General features: G+C 37.3%; 2 protein-coding genes and 1 long non-coding RNA gene across 5 annotated transcripts; 1 reads left to right on the top strand and 2 right to left on the bottom strand.

Annotated features, from left to right (window-relative positions):
• Positions 1–340: 340 nt before the first annotated feature.
• LOC117599038 (uncharacterized) lies at positions 341–6,569 on the top strand. Its single transcript, XR_004579471.2, has 4 exons — positions 341–466; positions 4,591–4,765; positions 4,870–4,928; positions 5,736–6,569. It is a non-coding gene; the product is annotated as an uncharacterized LOC117599038 (long non-coding RNA).
• On the bottom strand, positions 2,120–7,179 carry clrn1 (clarin 1). 2 transcript variants are annotated; one of them, XM_034310465.2, is made up of 4 exons: positions 6,563–7,179; positions 4,597–4,776; positions 3,895–4,005; positions 2,120–3,813 (listed from the first exon to the last, which is right to left on the bottom strand). In XM_034310465.2, the coding sequence occupies exons 1-4, from the start codon at positions 6,816–6,818 to the stop codon at positions 3,740–3,742; spliced, it is 621 nt and encodes a 206-aa protein (XP_034166356.2). In that variant the 5' UTR covers positions 6,819–7,179; the 3' UTR covers positions 2,120–3,739. The 2 variants fall into 2 exon arrangements, with proteins under 2 accessions (XP_034166356.2, XP_026790777.3); XM_026934976.3 differs by having other exon boundaries at positions 2,123–4,005; positions 6,563–7,177.
• A 1,438-nt stretch (positions 7,180–8,617) lies between these two features.
• Positions 8,618–20,928, bottom strand: gpr171 (G protein-coupled receptor 171). 2 transcript variants are annotated; one of them, XR_008303678.1, is made up of 4 exons: positions 18,544–20,928; positions 16,028–16,426; positions 13,769–15,822; positions 11,696–11,923 (listed from the first exon to the last, which is right to left on the bottom strand). XR_008303678.1 is itself a non-coding variant. In XM_053239894.1 (2 exons), exon 2 carries the CDS (start codon positions 11,693–11,695, stop codon positions 10,694–10,696), a length of 1,002 nt encoding a protein of 333 aa, XP_053095869.1. In that variant the 5' UTR covers positions 11,696–11,923; positions 13,769–15,070; the 3' UTR covers positions 8,618–10,693. The 2 variants fall into 2 exon arrangements, 1 of the variants encoding a protein (XP_053095869.1); XM_053239894.1 differs by lacking the exons at positions 16,028–16,426; positions 18,544–20,928 and having other exon boundaries at positions 8,618–11,923; positions 13,769–15,070.
• Between the last annotated feature and the right edge of the window lie 133 nt (positions 20,929–21,061).

Genomic DNA, 21,061 nt, shown 5'->3' with positions numbered 1-21,061 from the left:
TTCGGAACAGCAGAAGTGGCAAGTGTCAAAAATCTCAAAACAGAAGTAAAGTATCAAGATGTCATAGAGCATCAGGATGAATCACACACCATAAATAGCCAGACTGCATTCACTGAACTGACTTAGGATACTGGGACTTTTAAAGTACTTTTTCACCCAAATTACCCTTGCAGTTACATTTGCCTTGACACTTTTGCAGAACCAGATTTTCAGGAGTAGCAGAACAACTAGTGATGTGTCGGCTCTTACTCTGAACTGAGTGAAATGAACCGACTCACTGAAAAGAGCCGTAATTCCCATCACTAGGAACAACGCAGCGCCGCGATGACGTCATCTTCCGGTTCCACCGATCTGAAAGGTCTGGGAGTCGATTCCTAAACGAGTTAATTCCCCGGTTCCAGTCTTGGGCACTCGAGAGTCGATTCCAAAGCTTTGGGATTGATTCCACACAGTGATTCGAGACAAGGTGAGCAAGTATACACTCCCGACAGTTCTCACTAAGGCCTGTCTCCACACCACAGACATCATTAGTTTGATAGTGTTTCATTTTGGAGAGAGAAGAAAATAGTTAAAACACCGTGTGTTAAAGGTTTTCCTCTCCGAAGAGTTCACAGTTTTCACCACAGGTAATTAGCATTAGCCTTTGGTTATTTCTAAAGACTCGTTCTTGAGATGGCAGGAAACGACAAATGCTAAATACCTTTTTAATAACATAAATGCGTGTGCTACGGTTAGTTTTATTTGTAGAGTGGTGAGGCAGTAGAGCAGCTCAAAGGCGCCATCTTGTGGTCCCATCGACTGTTCCTGGGATCCTCGAGTTCACTCTCTGTTCATACAGTTAAAATGATGATTATGCTAAAATAATGTGACTAAGGACCTTTTTTCTAATCTTTAAACCTTTGATTCAAAATAAGCCACGCAAAAATACAATTAGGACAATTAGGTTTTGGGGTGAAAATGTATAAGTTATAAAATATCAGCCCTGCTGAAAAGAAAAAAAAAAGAAAGAAACCCACACAGAATTTGTAATGGTATTCATGGTTATAATGGGAATTGTATTGGTTTTAATGGAAACTGTAATGGTCCCTGTGGGTCTCTACTGGTAATTTGTTGCCGTCTATTGGTGGCATGTTATCTAGTGGATACCATTAAGGACCAGTAATGGTAATGGTTTTAATGGTTAGCTAATGGTTTGTAATGGTATTTGTAGTGGAAACCATTAGAATTTCTGTGATGATTTCTATTGTTTTTGTTTGTTTGTTTGTTTTCCACCAGGGAATACACTGCAGTCTGTGTATAGTCATTTCTCCTTTAGATTTATATGAGACATTCAGGATATTAATTTTATTATAACATCATTCTTGATGATGTACAGCATTAACATTACTTGTTGTTGTTGTTGTTACTGTTACCTTGTGATAGGAATGAAAAACATAACACATGAAAAACAAAAGCTGAATATATTTTCTCTAGGGCATATTTATATAGATACCCACAAAACTAGAGTTCAATTATGTGCTATATATAAACATATGCCTTTTCAAATTGAAAAAGAAATATAATTATAATGATATGGCATGATATAGTTTAAGTGACACAAATCTTAATTTTGTATATTTAGCCATTATGATTGTGATCCTTTGATGCACTAAGTATGTTTCTCAATGTTTATTGGTGAGTACTGTATAAGTTATCTTTACTTTTTTGCATCTCCTACACATGCATTATCATAGAGCTAAGAAAAAAAACAAAAAAAAACACTTTGAAATCCTACCTTGTTCTTCCCTCCATGTTTAGTGAGAGGCTGATGTTGTAGTTTTTTGAGATGACTTTTTGAAAACATACCTCACCTAAAGTTCTAACCTGTTAGAAACCACAAACAAAACCCCCTTTTTATCTGTTTCAGACAAACTGAGGTAAGTGGTAGTGCACGCAACTTCATACGGCATCCCATTCCTTTCTTCTGATAGTGGGTGGAGAGCTTCATTTTCATTTCACAGTAGTGCAGATTTTCCATTATCTAATCTTTTATTGATGTGAACTGATGTGAACAGTGTATACACTGTTGTCATTTGGTTGTGAATTATATCTCTCAATCTCAAATGTAAATTGCATTTACATACATGAGATACGTTTCATATCTGGCAAGACTCGCATTACAGTCTTGTCAGTGAATTTGTTAAGAAATGATATAACATTTTTTATGGACAGTTCAATATTATTAGTGGTGCATGTAAACATAAATTGTTCAGTTTAAAACCAGTTGGGTGTTTGTTTTTCTGTAGAGATTGATATAGTGCAGTAATCTGACACATGAACAAAAAGAAATGTCCATAAGAGGATGCTAGAGAGCTCCCTGTATACACTTCTTTGTTTTCGCTTTCTTTATTTTCAGTAGACCTGAAGCTGTAGGGGAGCTACTGAAGAGCCATTGGAGGCAAATGAATGCATTTTATCTATTCATTTTTAAAAGATTAGAAGATTGGAAATGCCACTTAGATAACTAAATAATTTAGCTTTGCACACAAACTTGTATCACAGGTTTAGATGGTGTTTAAACTCTGAAAAATCATTATATACAGAGTAAGTGACATTTTATTTAAAGTGTAAATCAATGTAGTCAAGAGAAAGAAAACACCAGCTAAAACTGGAAGGTTACATTTACATAAACTGGTACCAAGCAGAGGGTAAAAAATGTTTGTCCGTGTACATAATATGCATTCCATAAAACACTAGCTAAACCAGACACTGAATTAGGTAGTATCTCAGTAACAACAATTCATTTGTTTGAAATTTTAACAAACATCCTTCTTCAAAACTCCAGTGAGTAAGTGATGCAGCTGGCATGCCACATATCTGCAAGTGTGCAGATAACAGACTCATTAAATTGCAGCCTGTATGCAGTTTCTGATGTACCCTATACATGTGGTTCCTCTCACAACCAGAGCATTGTCAATGTTTCAGATGTTTCATCAGGGCTTTAATCATTGCTATTATACCATACAGTTTGGACATTCTATCCTATTTGTAATGACATCAAATTAGATTAATCAGTTGAATTTTTGAAGTTCATTTTGACTATTAACATTCACAACTCCTTTTGCATTCTTCATGATAACCAAAATTCATATGAATAAAATTAATTCTGCCTTTTATTATCAAACAAGTCTCTCTGCACGGGGTTAGAGTAAACATTCTTTCTTATAATTGAATGCTATTCATTAGTTAGGATCGTTGGCACATCTAAGAAGGGGTATACACACTTATTATTTACAAATAAAAAAGCATTACCCAATAAATTAACCATTGTGTAGTGTAATGTTACTTAGAATCTGAAAGATGCATGTACTATGGAAAAATAAATAGTTTCCATGCTCACAAAACAAAGCTGAGATGACCCATTTCTGCATTTCAACAGGTATTTAAAATCCTGAGCCTTAATTGAGATGGCAGTTAACAGAATGCATAATCAGGAGATCGGCTGAAAGACTGGGTCCCTCCACTAGCCTCCCCACAATGAGATAAGGTTCATCTCTCACACACAGCCAGGACCATTTCCAAGTCTGCTCCTCATCTGAAAGTGAAAAGATGCAACTAAAGAGGCTCGGATGTGGCATCTATTCAGCTGTAAACAAATCAGAACAACAGATGGTGCAAGATGCGGGACTCCAATTGAGGAGCACTAATAGCCGTGGTAGGATGTCACATCCAGGGGGTGGTTACTGGACAATAGGGCTGGTCAGTACATGAGATCTGCTGCACCCGTATTGGCATCTGACTCTTTGGCCTCCTGGAAGGGAAACTGGATGCCCGCTAGGCGGATCAGAAGGATGTTAAGGCCATGCACAAGGAAAACTATGAATATGAGCCAGAAAGTGCGGTCGAATGCCTCACTGTGTGTCTTGTAGACAAAAGTGCCCTCTTTGTAGTTAGCAATCTTCTCAGATAGGTGATGCAGTTTGACCTCTGATGCATAGAGGATCAGGATGAGACAGCTGCACAGACCTGCACAAAGGGACAACCTTTGTGGTTAATGGAAATTTACAGATTTTACGAATCTTAACATGTGCTTTAATTGTGCTTTTGATTATATACAGTATATTAGATGTAATATAACGTCATTCTTGTACTCTGTACCATATCTGTCCTAATTTGCCATCCAAACAGTCAAACAGTTACTTCTTAATGGGAACAGGTGGCAGGTCAAACAGGTCACTGTAATGCTACTGTCCATCAGCATATGATTCACAGAGACATCTGACACTAGAGGTGGGTTAGCCAGTTGGACAGAGTGCATATTTCCATGCTTTTATTTATTTATTATGCAAGCCAATCCCAAGCGTCTCTAAAAGGTACACAAAACAAGTTCTGGGGTATGGAAAAATAAATTATAGTGGCTCAGATTCACATTGATGAATTTCAAAAGAGACCTTTCAGTGAAGTATCTGTGTGTGTGATTATGTCTTTGTGCAGGCAGGGGTTGAGGGACACAATACAATAACCACTAAATCAAGGCATTTAGATAACAAAACTTATTTGTGTCTCTCTGTGTGTGTGTGTGTGTGTGTGTGTGCGCGTGCGTGCATGCAGGCTCACAGCTGATCAGGTTCCACAGGTAAAGGCCTAAAGGTCCATGTAGTGTCTCATATGGATTTCCAAAGGCATTGTACATGAAGAAGGCAGAACACACAGATGAGAAGAGGATGAGCACTGCACAGAAGATGATGACACTCACATGCAGACTAGCTGGGATCACATCCACCAGGTCAGGAAAAACTATACAGAGCAAGAACAGCATAATATTATATTCACAAATCAAAATATAACCTAATGTAAATAACAGTTAACATACCCTTCTCTTTCCCTAAGCACATTTCCTGTAGTGGAGTCAGAAAAGAAAGACCGTATTTTCAGGAGATTTAATGGAAGTTAAGTAATTCATTAAATAGTATTCTACTTCATATTGTATTTCATGTGAACAATTATTTCAGGATATTTGATAGAAGCTTATGAATGATATATTGTAGGCCTAGGCTACTTATTCTGGGTAAAGAGTGAGACTCAAAAATACTATATATGTTATATGTGTATGTATGTTATCTATATATAGATCTATATATCAATATATATAATAAATGTTTGGATACAAGTATCTGACTAAATGTGAGAAATACTGTATTTTAGTATGCTCTCAAAAAAAAAAGGATCCATTAGGGAACCAAGTACATTTGCAGCACGATTCTTGGAGGCACTTTTAAGGGTTCAGACAAAAGAAAGCCCTAAAGGATCCTACAGGAACCTTTAGAGGGGATTTTTACAGATTAAATTTCTACCTGGGCTGAACGTTCCAAAAATACATTAATACTGACACAAGCCACTAGAGTTAAATCAATAAGTCAATGCAATACTGGTCACTGAAGCAGGGCACTGGTCATGCGAAACCTCTCAAATTTGGGCTTGTTGAGAAACCAATCGATACAAAAATGAAATGGATTCACTTTATTTATTTTAAATGGAATCTGTGTGTGTCCACACATTAACATGGGACATCCGCCAAAAGTAGGGTTGCCACTCAGTGTGATCAAATTTCTGGATGGAATTTTTTTGTGAACTATTGACAGAAACTTTTTTGTTTGGATGTTTTTTTTTTTTTTTTTTTTTTTTTTTTTTTTTTTAAAATAAAAGCCTATAATGTTACGTTAGATATTACAATGCATTTTCATTTGCAATCACAGATTCAGGGTCCCCATTTGATCCTGAGCTTTGGGTTACTGTCCGTGTGGAGTTTTACATGTTCTCCTCGTGTCTGTGTGGGTTTACGGTGGGTTCTCCCTTTTCTTCGTGGATTGCCCTAGGTAAATTGCCTTAGGAGTGACTGAGTGTTTGAAAATTTTTTGCTCTGTGGACTGGCATCCCATCCGGGGTGTATTCCCACCTCACACCCAGTGTTCCCAGGATAGGCTCCAGAACAAGGATTAAGCAGTTACTGAAGATGAATGGATGAATTTGCAATTGTGTTGGACTTTAATAGCTGGAGAATTTAATAGCAGGCTGTTATTAGTTGTGTATTTAGCACAGAAGATCACATTTAACTCTCCTGTATTTGCATGATTTCAATTAGTATATTTAGATTATGATTGACAGGGAATGTGGATGAGGTTTTGGTGCAGCCTCTGTGGTGTGTTCCTCACTGCTGTCTTCAAAGTGAGTTAATGGAAGGAGTAATTTTATGGCTTTAGTATTAAATTCTCACAAACTCTCACACACACACACACACACACACAGCGATCATATTAAATACTACTGGAAGTCGCATCTCAAGCCACGTGTTTAAAAAAAAATCAAAAAAAAAATCCTGGAGGCTTGGAAAAAGTCCCAAAAGTCAAAAGTACCCAGGTCTAAGAGGGAGAGAGAGAATAAAAATTTCCATATGACCTATGCTACTTTTAATTTCGTTATTATAGGTGTACTGTAACCTAGGGTTTTCATTTCATACAAACCTGCGGGTTGACATTATGGTCTCTAAAGGCGAAAGACTGACACAGCTGCTTGGGTTACTCACAAGAGAAGGAGAAAGGTCTTCCCCCCAGTCCACACTGCTTCAGCCTCTGTCCATGAAAGAGGCCGTAGTTTAAGCTCCCGATGAATTTGTCCAGCTCAGATCCAGTCGCATTAACCAGCTGAGCGCCTGTTTGGCACAGCACAGTCGCCTTCACCCAGTTCCTTCCTCCCATAGCCGCAGCCACGATCAGCACACAGGCTAGACTCAGCACAGCAGCCAGACAGAACAGCACTTTCTTCTGCCTGCTAGGCATCATGCGCGGAAACACACACACACACACACACACTCACACACACACCTTAAACGCACGACATCCTGGAGTCCTGCGCATTAAAGTAAGCACTACAAACAACAACTTCCCTATATTGTAAATAAATAAATACATAACTGGCTACATGTTTCCTGTGGATAAGTGTTTAGAGATGTAGCGAGGTGTGTAAAATGTCGGCTCGGGGTTGAGTTACACTGATCGGGTTCTCCGTGTCTCCAGGTTACCGGGTTGAGTTTGTGCCAGAGGCGCGCGCTGAGCTGCTCGTTTGCTCTGACCTTCACTTTAATTGGTTACTGGATGAAGACAGTGCAGCTCTGTGTGGAAGTCATTTCGCATCTGTTGGCCTGTGGGAACCATAAATGTCACGTTTATGGTTTTACAGCGCGAATTATAGACCATGCATTTAAACCAAGATAAAAGAGGCATACACCACGTAGACCTACAGCTGTTTAAGCCTTAGTGCATTAATATTGAAGATAATAAAATATGATCATGGGCTGGGCCACTGCAATTTTAACAGTCTCATACCGTTTTGTCTTAGAAACTGAATAGGTTCAATTCACTTAACTTTTCTTGGCAATTTTTCATAACCAAATGTGCTGTATATTTGTATTGTTTCTAGAGGACAAACATTAAATTTTCATCTGAGATATTTAAAATTACAAAATACAAAAGATAATCAGTTAAATAAATTTGTAATCAGTTTTTATCCATTGTCAATTTGAAGTTGACAGAGAACAGTTTTCAGACTGTGCAGCAAAAGGCAGATGTGTTTGTCATAAGTTGATGTTATTTTGCAGCTTTTGTCTACAATAGCCCATTTCCCAATGAATAATCATGTTAGGCTATACCGAAACATTTTAAATGTGCATTGAATAATAAATTGCTATTGATACTGATATTTTGATATTTTGGTTCTAAAAATACCAGAGGCTAATGCACAATCCCAATTCGCTGAGCACACCCAACCCTCTTCCCCTGGTAAACTGGTTTAATAACATGAAACACAGACCTGTGCAGTATTTTGCATGCCCTGTGTTTACATATTTGAAAATGATATGCTCTTATAGCCTAGGGCTGGGCATAATGATGATACCATATTAATATTGTTATAAATTAGATCACAATACACTTTTCTGAGATATCATTTTTATTAAAAAAAAAAAAAAAAAAAAAAAAGATTAAATTTTAATGTTGATTTTTTTTTTTATTTACAAGCTGACTGAAAGAAGACAATTTGAGGTTGAAATTTTGTAATTAATTTTTAAAATTGTAAAATGTTAACATTTGTACAGATTCTTCTTTCTTTCTTTTTTAAACTAGTTTATGTTTAAATAAACCCAAAAGAACAGATGGGCTTGTGCGTTCATGTCTTTCAGTTTACATCAGCTAACTTCTCGTCTCTCTGATGGCAAAAGATTTGCTCAGTCTTGTATTTATAGATAATTTGCATACAGAGAGGTTGGAACAGGATCACGAGTAGACATGAATAGAATGAATAAATATTTTCAGTACATAAAACCACACTAACGATTTCATGCAAGTATTTTTGCATTTTCCCGCTGACATTTAGAAAAAGAAACTGAAAAAAGGAAGTGTTCTTTCATGATCATTTCAAACTACAAAGCTGTTGATTCATAACATTTACATGCAAAATAAACATAAGGGCTGGTGAAAGCAGTTGATAAAAAGGGCATCCGTGTTGTGTTGTCAGGGTTATAAAGTGGTCGGAATGAAAGCACTATGTTTGTGCTGATCAATAAATTGCTAACTTCATTAGATGGTCAGTACAAGACTTTTATTAGTTAAAATAACATCTTCAATCGGAGATGAACGAAAGTGCTCGCCCACATCAGACTACCACAAAATAATCAGAATGCATCAGTCTGTTTAAGACAAATCTTTTGGTCTTATGTTTCAATTGGTCCAAACACAATACTAATGTTTTTATTTCATTAGCATTATTATAAAGTTAACAGAAATGATTTAATTTTACAAGGCTTGTTACTGACAGTGACTTACTATAACTTTTTTTTAACTTTCTGAATATCATTCCCTACCTAATGTGTAAACATGAAAAAGACTCCAGCATATGAAATGGGAAAACCCATGTTATAGTTAAAATAACCCTTTTTGACCAACTGAGCATGTCTAGACACGGAGTGATGAGAAATAACCAGTAGGTGTTAACATTTGTCAACCATCTAAGGTATGAGTCAAGATATGATTCAGAGACAGGTCTCTGAATCGGTCACTGTCTCTTTTCTCTCTTCTGTGGTACTTTTTACTGGAAAATATTAGATGATTAACTATAAACATGAAGAGAAGAAAAGACAGCTAAGATAAATATACAAGATTTACAAATCAGGTGCAGTTTTTAAATGTAAAAGTGAAAACATAATAAATGTCAGAGAAACCAGTGTGAGGTACTCTTGAGTCATATCAGGGTTTTTCCCTTTGTGATCTATTCAGTGCTTATATTTTATAAAACTTTTGGTAATTGGTTAAAAAACATTAGCCAGCCTAAACAGTAAATATTTACTGAGTATCACTTGGTCTCATGAGAAGCTGAATACTAATGGGGTAAACCCCACCAACAGTTATGTTAACAGTTATGAAAAAGCTTTCAGTGTTTGACAAAGGTTATTCCAAATACAAATAATCAGCAAAACAGGAATTGCATAATGTTTCTTACATAAAGGCACAACACTTTGATGGTCTGTCTGCACATTGGCTAAATTCCTGCAGTTTGCTGGCATTTAGAAAACTATAAAGAATTTTCTACCTGACATTAAACTGTTAAACATCCTCTAATGTCTAAATACAGTAAAATAATGACTGTTATTTCCTCCACTTGAAATCTCAGGATTATTTAATTCTATATAATATGAGCAACTAATTCCATTTGTGCAAATTAAAATGCAAATCCTGTATATGTTTTGATATATTAACAGAAATGTTAATATGTAGAGTTAGTGAACAGGATGTGTTCATAGTGCAAAGCTAGGGGGTTCAAGATTTTTCTCTGTTTGAGATTTTTCAGAAAAGAAAAAACAATCCTGATTCATTTTTGGTCTTAAATACTTTGTAGGCAGCTTAGCTTTAAATTGTACCTCATATAGTTTTAATATTATGTTAATAATTTACATACTTAGTTACTCATCTGGTAGAGATTTGTGACTAATATTTCCCTTGTTGGTTATACAGTACTGTGCAAAAGTCTTAGGCACCCTACTGTTTTTTTAGTACAAACTATGTTATAGATTTGTATTTTATGACTTCTACATTATTGATTCAGTACAAAAACATTTTAGATGCAAACATTTGTTTTCCAGCACGAAATTAAATGTTACAGCAACATATTACCTAAGAGACCACTTTTCGGACAAAAAAACACGATGAAGGCTGCTGGCTTTTGCTACAAAAATAAGAAGCAAGTGTGACAGTCAAAGTCTCCAGAAGAACTGTGGCTGCTTCTGCAAGATGCTCAGTAAAACCTACAGCTAATTTCCTTATAGAACTGCACACATTATTCCTGAGACTACTATTTTTTTTTAAAGTGAAGGATCGTCACACCAAATATTGACTTTGTTTCATTTATTACTGTTTACTGCTCTTTATAGTATTTTGCTAATGTAGAAACATTTAATTTCATTATTTTTGGAGGCATCTTTGCTCTGCAGCATTTGTTTGCATGTGCCTAAGACTTTTGCACAGTACTGTGTATCTGGAATGTCTATATTGAAATGGTTTGGTTTTATAGACCCTGACACCCTGAGTGCCTAGTACAATGTTAGGAGATGGCATCCTGTTTCGCACTCTGTTTTTTAATTATTTTGTCTGACACCTATTCTGCCTGCTTATGAAACTGGCTGCAGTTGTAACTTTTGATCTGGGTCAGATTCTGGGTTTCTGTCTACGTTTCTCTTTTTAGTAAAAACCTGTGTGATCTGATGTCTGAATGAGGGGCAGAAAAAAAAGTAGAGTACTGGGTCAAAGCACAGGTTTAGGATGGCCAGAAGCAAAGTCGACTCTTTGGCTAAGAATAAGTGCTTCCTAACGCCGCAGTCAGTGATTATCTCATTCTGTGTAAATGTATAAGGCATTCGAACAGCATGATATGGCACAAAGCACACGACATAAGCCACTGTCACCATTGCGATATTGAGAGTGGCATGGTGCGCACTGGCCTGCTCCTCAGGGTCTCCTCCACGTTTGCCCCAAAACTGTTTCAGCACCAGGCCGTTGGACATGAGCACAGCCACAGAGGCATTCATGAAAATTGCCATGCCCAGAAAAACAGAGAGTGTATGCCAGTGCTTGCCAACATCCTGCTTAATATCTTTACATGTTATTAAAGTGCTGTTAGAAATCTTGTCCTTGATTGGGATGGCCATGTTGGGGACATTGATGAAGAGCACCAGAAGCCAGACTACAGCTGACATCACCAGGGCAAAGCCCACCTCCTGTAGACGGAACAGCTTGGAGCTCTGGGTGATCTGGAAGTAACGTTGTACACTGACAAAAGCCAGAAATATGATAGAGGCATACATGTTGATGTAGATGAGTGGTGAACTGACTTGACAGTGGAAAATTGTTAGTCTCTGGGATTCCACACCAAAGTCTTTAGCGATCTTGACTGGCAGTGCCAATGTCAGCAAGAAGTCAGAGGTCAGAAGGTTGATCAGGTAGACATTCATGCATTTCTTGGAGTTTCTACTGTGTATAAATGCCCAGAGTGCCACCAGGCTGCCAGCCATGCCGATCAGGAAGATGATGATGTAGAATGTGGCAAATGGCACCATCTTGTCGTTTACCACACAAGTCTCGCCCTCTGTAATGGGACCTGCTGTAGACTCCATTTTTGGAAAAAGGTGGTGTAGAAGTAACTTAGAGTGTATCACAATTTATCCAGTGTGTTGGATGAGTTGATGTCATTACAAGGGACCTTGATAAGGTGTTGAACGGAGTCTTTCTTTGTTGTAAGCTTGTTGGACCCCTAGAAGTAGTCAGACAACTGAATCTGAGCAAACGTGATCCAGACTTAAGGAAGGAAGTGGTGAAAAACTGTCTTGCAGCTTGATGGAAGCCTGCAGAGACAAAGATTTCACACATTTAATACCACTGCAAATGTTATTTTTCAATATTGTGCTGAAAAGATTAATCTAAAGAAGGGTGCAGATTAAAGGAAAAAACAGTGCCTTTGTTATGCTGTAGGAGGCATTTTGCCAGTATGGGTTGGGTTTACCTGTCCCCTTAGAGGGAAGAGTCACTGAAAATCAGTACAGAGTTATTCTGAATGATCAGCTTCATGCTACAATGAAACATTTCTATCCAGATGAGTCTATCCAGATGGTCTCTTTCAGGATGATAATGTGCCCATCTACAGGACATGAGGGCTCACTGAGTGGTTTGATGAATATGAAAATGATCAAATCATATCCTAAATCTATACACTATGGCCTTCACAGTCACCAGATCCTAACCCAACTGAACACCTACAGGAGATGTTGGATCAGCATGAAGCACCATCATCAAAACTCCAACTGAGGGAATATCTTTTAGAAGAATGGTGTTTATATCTTTAGTACAGTTCCAGAGACTTGATAAGTGTCAAGTGTTTTCTAAGACACTGTTTTTTCTTTGTTACTCATCTGTAGCTAGAATTCAGTAAATCCAACTGAACATTGAGTGATTTTCTTTACAATTTTCTTATTTCCTTCTCACTTCAAGACTCTCTTGGAATGGTATCTAGCCATCAGATATTGCCCCAGAATTTTATATGAAAATGGATCCTTGCGTTTCTGTAAATTTACGCTAGTCAGTGGTTTGCATTTTGTTGTAAACCATTTTCTTTATGATGATTTTTGGCACAATGCCAACATTGTGGATATAGTGTATCTGACCTGATTAACTTGCTTTTTATATTTACATTTATGGCTTTTGTCAGATTCCCTTATCCAGAGCAACTTACAGAATTATGTTTTTAACAACATACCAAACCATTCATTTTTATGCACATACTATTTTGGCTATGTCTGGTTGATTAAATTAATTTTAGTCAATTGTTTCATTTCAAATACAATCAACTAGAATACCGAGTCAAAACAGTAACTTTTTAATTGCATTTTTAAATGTATACTCTAGCCATTTGTAGTATTAAATGCAGGAAGATTGGGTAAATACAAAAAAGGAGAAGTAGGAAGTAAAGAAGGTTTAAATCCTATATACAGTTCTATACAAAGAAATCCCATAATAGTAGAAAAATTTGCATATTTGTATTAAGTCAGTGTAGTTGACAAGAAGTAACAGTATTATTCACAGAGAGATACAGTATACTGTGTAATTTATGTATCCCCCAACATTTAATTACTCATATTTGGCATACATATATATACACATATATGCTTACATTCAAGATCTGGCTTAAAAAAGTGATAGACACAGAAAATTGTTTAGCCAACCAGAGTAATTAAGGCACATAAACACAAGCAACCACAAAGTAAAATACTCTCTGTAATAAGAATTTTAAAGATCACAGTTTGGTTCCTACTGCAAGTTATGAACAAAAGATACTGTACAAAAACAATTAGCTAATACAGTGTCATGTGGTATCCCCAGTTCCACTTTTACCTCCACATCGGTGGTAATTTTAATAAAGTCGTTTATATGATCATTGTACATTTACAATTACATTTGACCACTGTTTGACAGAATTTTTTTTAAATGTTATGTTTTTTAAATGTAAAACACACATAAATGCCTATATGACAAAATTATGAAGTCCAAGTAGGATTCTGTTCATTTGAGACACTCTTATTTTAGTCTAACTTTAAAACAACCTGGGTATAGTCCTAGTTTTTAAAAAGTGAAGTAATACTTGCATCAAATTGAAAGACCTCAAGTAGGAAAACACACTGTAGAAAGAGACTCACCACATGTTCAGCTGCTCTTCGTCTCTGGCAGCATGTTGTCTCTGCTAACAACCACTTCCTTTATAATTTCTTCAGTAATTCTACTGCCTACTATGGTGTGGCCTCATTTCTTTGAATCTAACACCAATTACGTTCTACGACGCAAAAGAGGGCGTTAGCCAAACTGTGTGGTGAAGTGACGTCTCGGAAACCCAAACTTTCCAATTCTCTGAAGAAAAACCACAACATACTCGTCACAAGTTTAAGCACACGAACTCGACATGTAGTCTTCGTGCCACAGGGCGTCATGAACAAAAGCAAATCATTGTGTCACTCTGTTCTTTATGTAAGTGAGGTTAAAAGCTTGGTCCGTTTGGCAGAAGCCCAAACTGCTCAGGAGATGAAGCTTTGATAAAACTGAAATTGGGGAAGTTGTGTCAGATCCGCCTGGGGAAAGCACCACAGCTATTGGCTTGTTTCCACTATGACTCTGAATCTTACAGTACATTAATAGAATTATTCATTTCTTGTGCAGTAAAGTGACTGTAAGCAAGTAAGTCATTTTTAAATTTTTTTTATTTTTTTACATTTTTTACATTTCATGAGTCAGTTTTCTAAAAAGTTCTAAACAGGAAACGGAGCAACATTAATTGCATAAATACTGTATATTATACATTCACATTTTTAATATGACAATAAATAAACATAATGATCATGGTTTATATGCAATCGGGTTCATAAGTATTTGGACAATGACACAATTTTCATAATTTTGCCTCCTCATAATTTACACCGCCACAATGGATTTGAAATGAAGCAATCAAGATGTGACTGAAGTGTAGACATGCAGCTTTAATCCAGGTTTAACTAAAATTTTTTTTTTAACTATTTAACAGCTACTAAATGCCAATTAAACACTAGGAATCAACTCCAAACCTTTTATTTCCTTAAGTTGTCATGAAATAATGAGGAACCAGGCCACACCTCACCATGAAACTGATTATCAGGTAATTGTCCAATTAAATTTGAGCCTGTGAAAATGGAAGACTGTAAAAAAAATGGCTGTAATTCCTGAATAGTTAATACAATATGTATTATGTGTTAATACAATAAAACCCCTTGAATTAAAGCTGAAAGTATACACTTCAATCACATCTTGATACACTGTAATATCACTGTCTATGATACATCAGTCTGTTATATAAAAAGTAATTATAAAAAACATTTAACATTCACAGTCAGTAAAGGCATTACTGAGTATTATAAAGGTATTATATTTTTGGTGACCTATCTCTGTATTCACTGCTGAATATCATTGTTATTTTTCATTTATGACAGTAGGTTGCAGTTCTATCTGACACAGTTGGATATTATTCAGTCGATTGACACTTTCACATCTCACCATAACATGTGAATCCCCTGTGTCTGTGTTGCTTTGTTTCCCTTTATCTCTTCGGACTGTGCTCAACCTTAGACTAGTGAATGCTTGGACTTTTCTGATGCCTATTTGTTCCCGGAATCCCTTGCAAAAGACAAAATATATCAGTGGATCCATGCAAGCATTGAGCACTGAAAGCAAAACTGTGATCTCCTTTATAATGTAAAACGACTTGGCTGTAGTACCACATCCCTGTAACAGGGGCTTTAGGAAGGCATAAGGGAGCCTCACTATGTGGTAAGGCACAAAGCACACACAGAACACCACCACAAGCACTAGCATGTTGCGTTTAGACCTGCTCAGTTTACGGTGGCACCTTTGGGTCTGCACGGGGGGGTGTCGAAGCGTCCGCACCGTGCCCCAATAGAACAGGATCAGGGACACCAGCACAAAGATGAAGACAAGTGCAGAAAAGCAGTGGATGATCTTGTAGACCGTGCTGACCTGATGGCTGTGTAAGGACTCACAGCCGATTGCGTGCGGATTTGGACCAGCCCCCCAGGATGTGCTCAGAAACACGACAGTGTAAATAAAAGCCATTGCAGATAAGGAAGTCCATGTCATAATGGAGATACAGCGTGCCGCACGGGCTGTCTGCAGAGCATGAGTCTCTAACGGCTGAGCAATCTTTAGATATCTAAAGAAAGGAAGATAGTGGTTACTTTGTGCTGTTTTTTAAATTTTTTTTTATAGTACTGTAGAAGCATTACCCCCAATAAAGTCAAATTTCAGTGAATGGGGTCGTATTGTCCTACATGTGGATTAAATTAGCATGACCTATTATCTACATGCCATCTGAAACCACATAGTTTTTTTGCACAAGACTTTTCCAGTATAGGTACCTGTTTGCAGCGATGTAATCCATGAAGAGAATGCTGGCATACATATTGAGATAGAAGCCCGCAGCACCAAAATTGCAGTAAATTTGTCGCATCGTTGTTGATTTGCTAGCATAGTTGGCAATGCGCAAGGGCAGAACAAGGCAGAGGAAGAAGTCAGCTGCAGCCAGGTTCTTTAGGTAGATGGTGACACTGGACTGAAATCGTAGAGCGGTGCAGTAATACACTCGCATGGTGATGGCGTTCAATGCCAAACTAACAATGCAGACTATTGAGTAGGAAAAAATGAAAAAAGGATGGGCTGGCACCTCTAACAGGCCACAAGCTTCCAGTGCTGGATTTGATGCTGTGCTGTGATTCAAAGCAGTGGTCAGACTGTTGGCTGTCACTGTCATTTTAAAACTGCATAAAAGAGATGAAAAATGATATTAAAACAAACTGCTCTCTAACACCTCCCTTACATGAGCATTAACCAAAGACAATATTGTATTCCTTAAATCGTATGCTATTATATAAAATGTTTGTCCACTTGTGAACGTGAAAATTTGATCGGACTAGTAAAAATAACATACGAACAAGACTAACAAATTATTTTGCCAAATAAAAATGAATGTGTTCTGAGAGGACGCTAAGAATGCTTTCAGCATATAGCTCAAATGTGCAGCTTTCCCAGCAGAGTGGCCTAACGAAGTACGTGTGCACTGGTTACAAGTGTTATCAAAAAAAAAATGTAAGCATTCTGACTGGTACAGAAACAATAAAGGAGACATCTTTCAACAATTCTGTGGCATCAGTTTCCCCAGTTACATTGTCTGATATAAGTTTTTTGGGAATATGTCCAATAAGCTTATTCAGTGTGAATACTGAATCGATAGCCCTTGGAGTCAATTCAAGGGCTAACACTGATATCACTGCATCAAAATTTATTCCCACATAGAGAGATGAATTTGACTTGGCTGACATGCAGTTAGGTAGCTGCAAAAATAACCATCGAACCATAACCTGACACAGCTTGTACACGATACGCTACAAATAAATGACATCTTAGCAGTGAAAATATCTTAAATATAGTCAAATTAACAAGTATTTCCTGTCATAAGATTACAACAAACCAAATATAAGCTTATTAAACTACTAATTTACTAATTTACATTTTCTTATTTTATTGGCTAGATAATTTTGCCAATTTTAGCATATATTTCTAGAAAGAAGCTTATATTTTTATCTTAAGATAGAAAATACTAGATAAATTTGACTATATTCAAGATATTTTCACTTGCTAAGATGTCATTTTTTGCATTGATCTCATCACATTAATGTTATATAAAGTGAGGAAGCAGGACTCCAGCTAGCTATTGTTTAATTGTATGATTTTTGTTGAACATTAGCATTTCAAATGGTCACCTGGCATTATCTGATGCCCCATGGAAATTCAGGTGAACAGATAAAAGGAGAGGAGGGTGTGCGCGTGTGCATGTGTGTGCGCGTGTACGTGTGCGCGTGTGCATGTGTGTGCGCACGCGCGTGCGTGTGCGTGCATGCATGAGTGAGAAAGAGAGAGACCCCAATTAAATTGAGTAGGCTAGACGAACATGCTGTTAGGGCCATTAGGGAAGTGAAAATGTTTCATATCTGAAATGTAACTCTCAATAGAATGATGGTTTCCTTTCAGCATCTTCTCTTTTTCTTTTTCTGTCTTTCTCATGCACACATTATAAATTCTTCAGTGCCAACTGTAACATTTTATTAAATGTAATAATAAATTAAGTATATCACTAAATCAGTCATTTATTGACCTTTTTCAATGGACTGATGCCTTTGACCTTTGGACAAGTAAAATGTGGAATTTACTTAATACCAATAGCTTAACATAAAGCAGATAAATATTTAGAGCATCAAAGAATTATACTATTTGATTTAAATTTGCAGATTTGCTGATAATTGTATTCTCATTTTTTCCAAGAAATTAATATTGAAAGCCAATTCAAGAAGTATTGTATTCTCTAATACCAAGATTGTGTAAGTAAAATTATGAGCTTTTATTTATCAACATCTTGTAACATTTAACATTTAATTTTAAAGAAACAAGTGTGATTTTATTTTGGATTTGTTTTATACTTACATTTATATAAAAAATAACAATGCTGTTTTTATTTCTTTTCCCCCCTTTATTTAGGCTTAGCTTTTTCTTTTAGATTTTAATTTTAGATTAAAAATGTAAAAATGGTTAATATTGTTTTATTTATATCACAGTTGCTGTGTGATATTTGTTTAATGTATGAATCATCTATAGCAGATATATGTAATTTAAGTAATCATTTACAAAGACATTTTGCTGTATTTTATGGGATTTTATTTGTTCATATCGTCTATTTTCTGTGTGTATATTAAGTTTGACAAAACCATATATCTGAGACGTACTACAAAACAGCAACATATTTGGAATTTAAGAGGTTGCTCTGTGGTTAAATATGTGATGTTTTAATAATGTACAGCATAACATGACAAGTGAGACTCACCCTTGCACAGTCATCTTCCGTCATGAATAGCACAGCAGTGCTGCTATCTCTGTTTTTTATTTGCACCTACTTCCTTCTGTGAGCTCAAACAAGGAAAGAAACTTTGTTTCAATGCAAAGAAGTGCCATTGTCTGTGAGACGGATGGGGTTGTGACGAGGTGCAGGGGTGTTGTTATCATCCGTCACACATGATGAGTGACGAGAGATAACACTGTAGACCTGCCCCAGCCCCCAATGTTTTGCATGGTTTCCTGAAAACTTTATTCTTCTTGGTTGTAATGACAGATGGTTTAATAGGATACATCTAGGTACATATTTATGCTAATTAGAAAACACATTATTCTGGCACTGAATACCACCCTAAATGCAAAGTATGTTTTTTGTGTTTCCTGTAGACCACAGGTGCCCGATTCTGATCCTGGAATACCCACTGTCCTAATAATCCAACTAATCTAATCAGCTAATTAAAGTTGAAGCGGATGTGTTAGAGCAGGGATACCCTAACTTGCATTCAACATTCAAAGCGACTTGTGCAAAACAATATTACAGTAAATGTAGTAACAGTAATGTGTTCACATGTAGCAGTAATATGTAGTATATCTCTGTGTGCAATATTGACTTATGTACAAAACAATAGTACAGTAGCCTGTAGCAAATTGAGTGCAACTACACAATAATAATAGCAGCAGTAACATTTACAAATGTGCAAATTGAGCTGTAGCAGTTCAGTCCACCTATTCTATGAGATATGTGAGACTAGTCTGTGTCCACTGGCTACCCATTTAAAAGTCTAATGGCTGAGGGGAAGAAGGAGTTCCTTAGTCTGGAAGTCTTGCATTTCACACTCCTGTACCTCCGTCCTGAGGGTAGGAGTGTGAACAGTCCGTATTGTGGGTGGGTTGGGTCCTTAAGGATGGAGGCAGCTCTCCTGTGGACTCTGCAGTGGTAAATAGTCTGCAGAGAGGGCAGTGGAGTCCTGATGATCTTCTCAGCAGTCTTCACCACTCTCTGCAGACGTTTGCGATCCCTCACTGTAGTGCTGCCATACCACACAGTGATGCAGCTGGTCAAGACGCTTTCAACAACACAGCTGTAGAAGTTGTTGAGGATCTTAGGTGACATGCCAAACTTCCTCAGCCTCCTTAGGAAGTGCAGCCGCTGTTGTACTTTCTTAACCAGCTGGGTGGTGTTGAGTGTCCAGGTGAGGTCCTCGCTGATGTGGACCCCCAAATATTTAAAGCTGCTCACCCTCTCCACTTCAAGCTCTCAGATAAACAGTGGCTGGTGAGTTCTCCTCTCTTTCTTCATGTCCACTATCATCTCCTTTGTCTTGTCCGTGTTGAGGGTGAGGTTGTTGTCCTCACACCATGTCACAAGACTGGCCACCTCCCTCCTGTAGGCCGCTTCATCTCCGCCAGTGATCCGTCCTATCACAGCAATAATGACTGAGAGCCCCAAAGAGACATATGAGGTGTGATGTCTGTGTATTATGTGTCCATGTGTTGCCCCCTTGTGGAACATGTTCACAAATTCAACAACACTGACACAGAAACCATTTCATTCTGAAGCAAGCTCAACAAACTTGAAGTTTCAGTTTGGTAGCCATCTTCACTTAACCAAATATTCACAAGCTGGATTAACTGAAGTATCACAATGTGGGTTAACAACACATTGAGTCAGGCTTTCCTCAGCAAGTCCTGCACGCGTTCACTTTAAAAAGGGCGGATCTCCCATTGGCTCAAATAGCTCAAAAAATAGCTTACCGCGTAAATGCATAATTTGTAACAGACAATTTTATGTCAATTCACACGACACTTGTAAAGTAATTGTAAATGAAATAATTAGCAGTAAATTGTTATTGCTAATTTCAGCTGCAATCCCAATGGCATTAGGCTGTCTAGACCAAATATCCAATATTATACAAAGTGGTAAGTAGGCGATACTTGTCTAAAAAAACTGATGGCCATACTTTTTTTTTTTTGCATGATTGCTTTGCCTATGACAAATTGCTCTGGTGATATTTTTACACCTAATATGGGAAAGGGGGAGGGGAATCTGGTGGTGGTCCTCCACCTCCAAATTGTACTGGCTGAAGAATTGGCCCTGTAATGGAGGGCTAGACCACTGAAATATACTATTATGGCCAAATGCTTGTAGACACCTGACCATCACACCCATATGTGCTTTTTTAACATCCCATTCCAGATTTAATTCTCCCTTTACTGTTATAATAACCTCCACTCTTCTGGGAAGGATATCCACTAGATTCTGGAGCATGGCTGTGGCGATTTGTCCATTCAGGCACAAGATCATTAGTGAGGTCAGACACTGATGTCAGGAGAGGAGGTCTAGTGCCCAGTCAGCATGTCAGTTCATCCTAAAAGTGTTTGGTGGGGTTGAGGTCAGGGCTCTGTGCATTCTATACAGTTGTGTGTTTCCAACTTTTCTGGCAACTTTTCTGGCAACAGAAAAACCACATATGGATGTGATGGTCAGTTGACCACAAACTTTGGCCATA

This window comes from Pangasianodon hypophthalmus, chromosome 14 (genome assembly GCF_027358585.1).
Source record: "Pangasianodon hypophthalmus isolate fPanHyp1 chromosome 14, fPanHyp1.pri, whole genome shotgun sequence".
Taxonomy (NCBI): domain Eukaryota; kingdom Metazoa; phylum Chordata; class Actinopteri; order Siluriformes; family Pangasiidae; genus Pangasianodon; species Pangasianodon hypophthalmus.
Note: the sequence above shows the minus strand (reverse complement) of the source record. Positions and strands in the feature narration are given on the sequence as shown.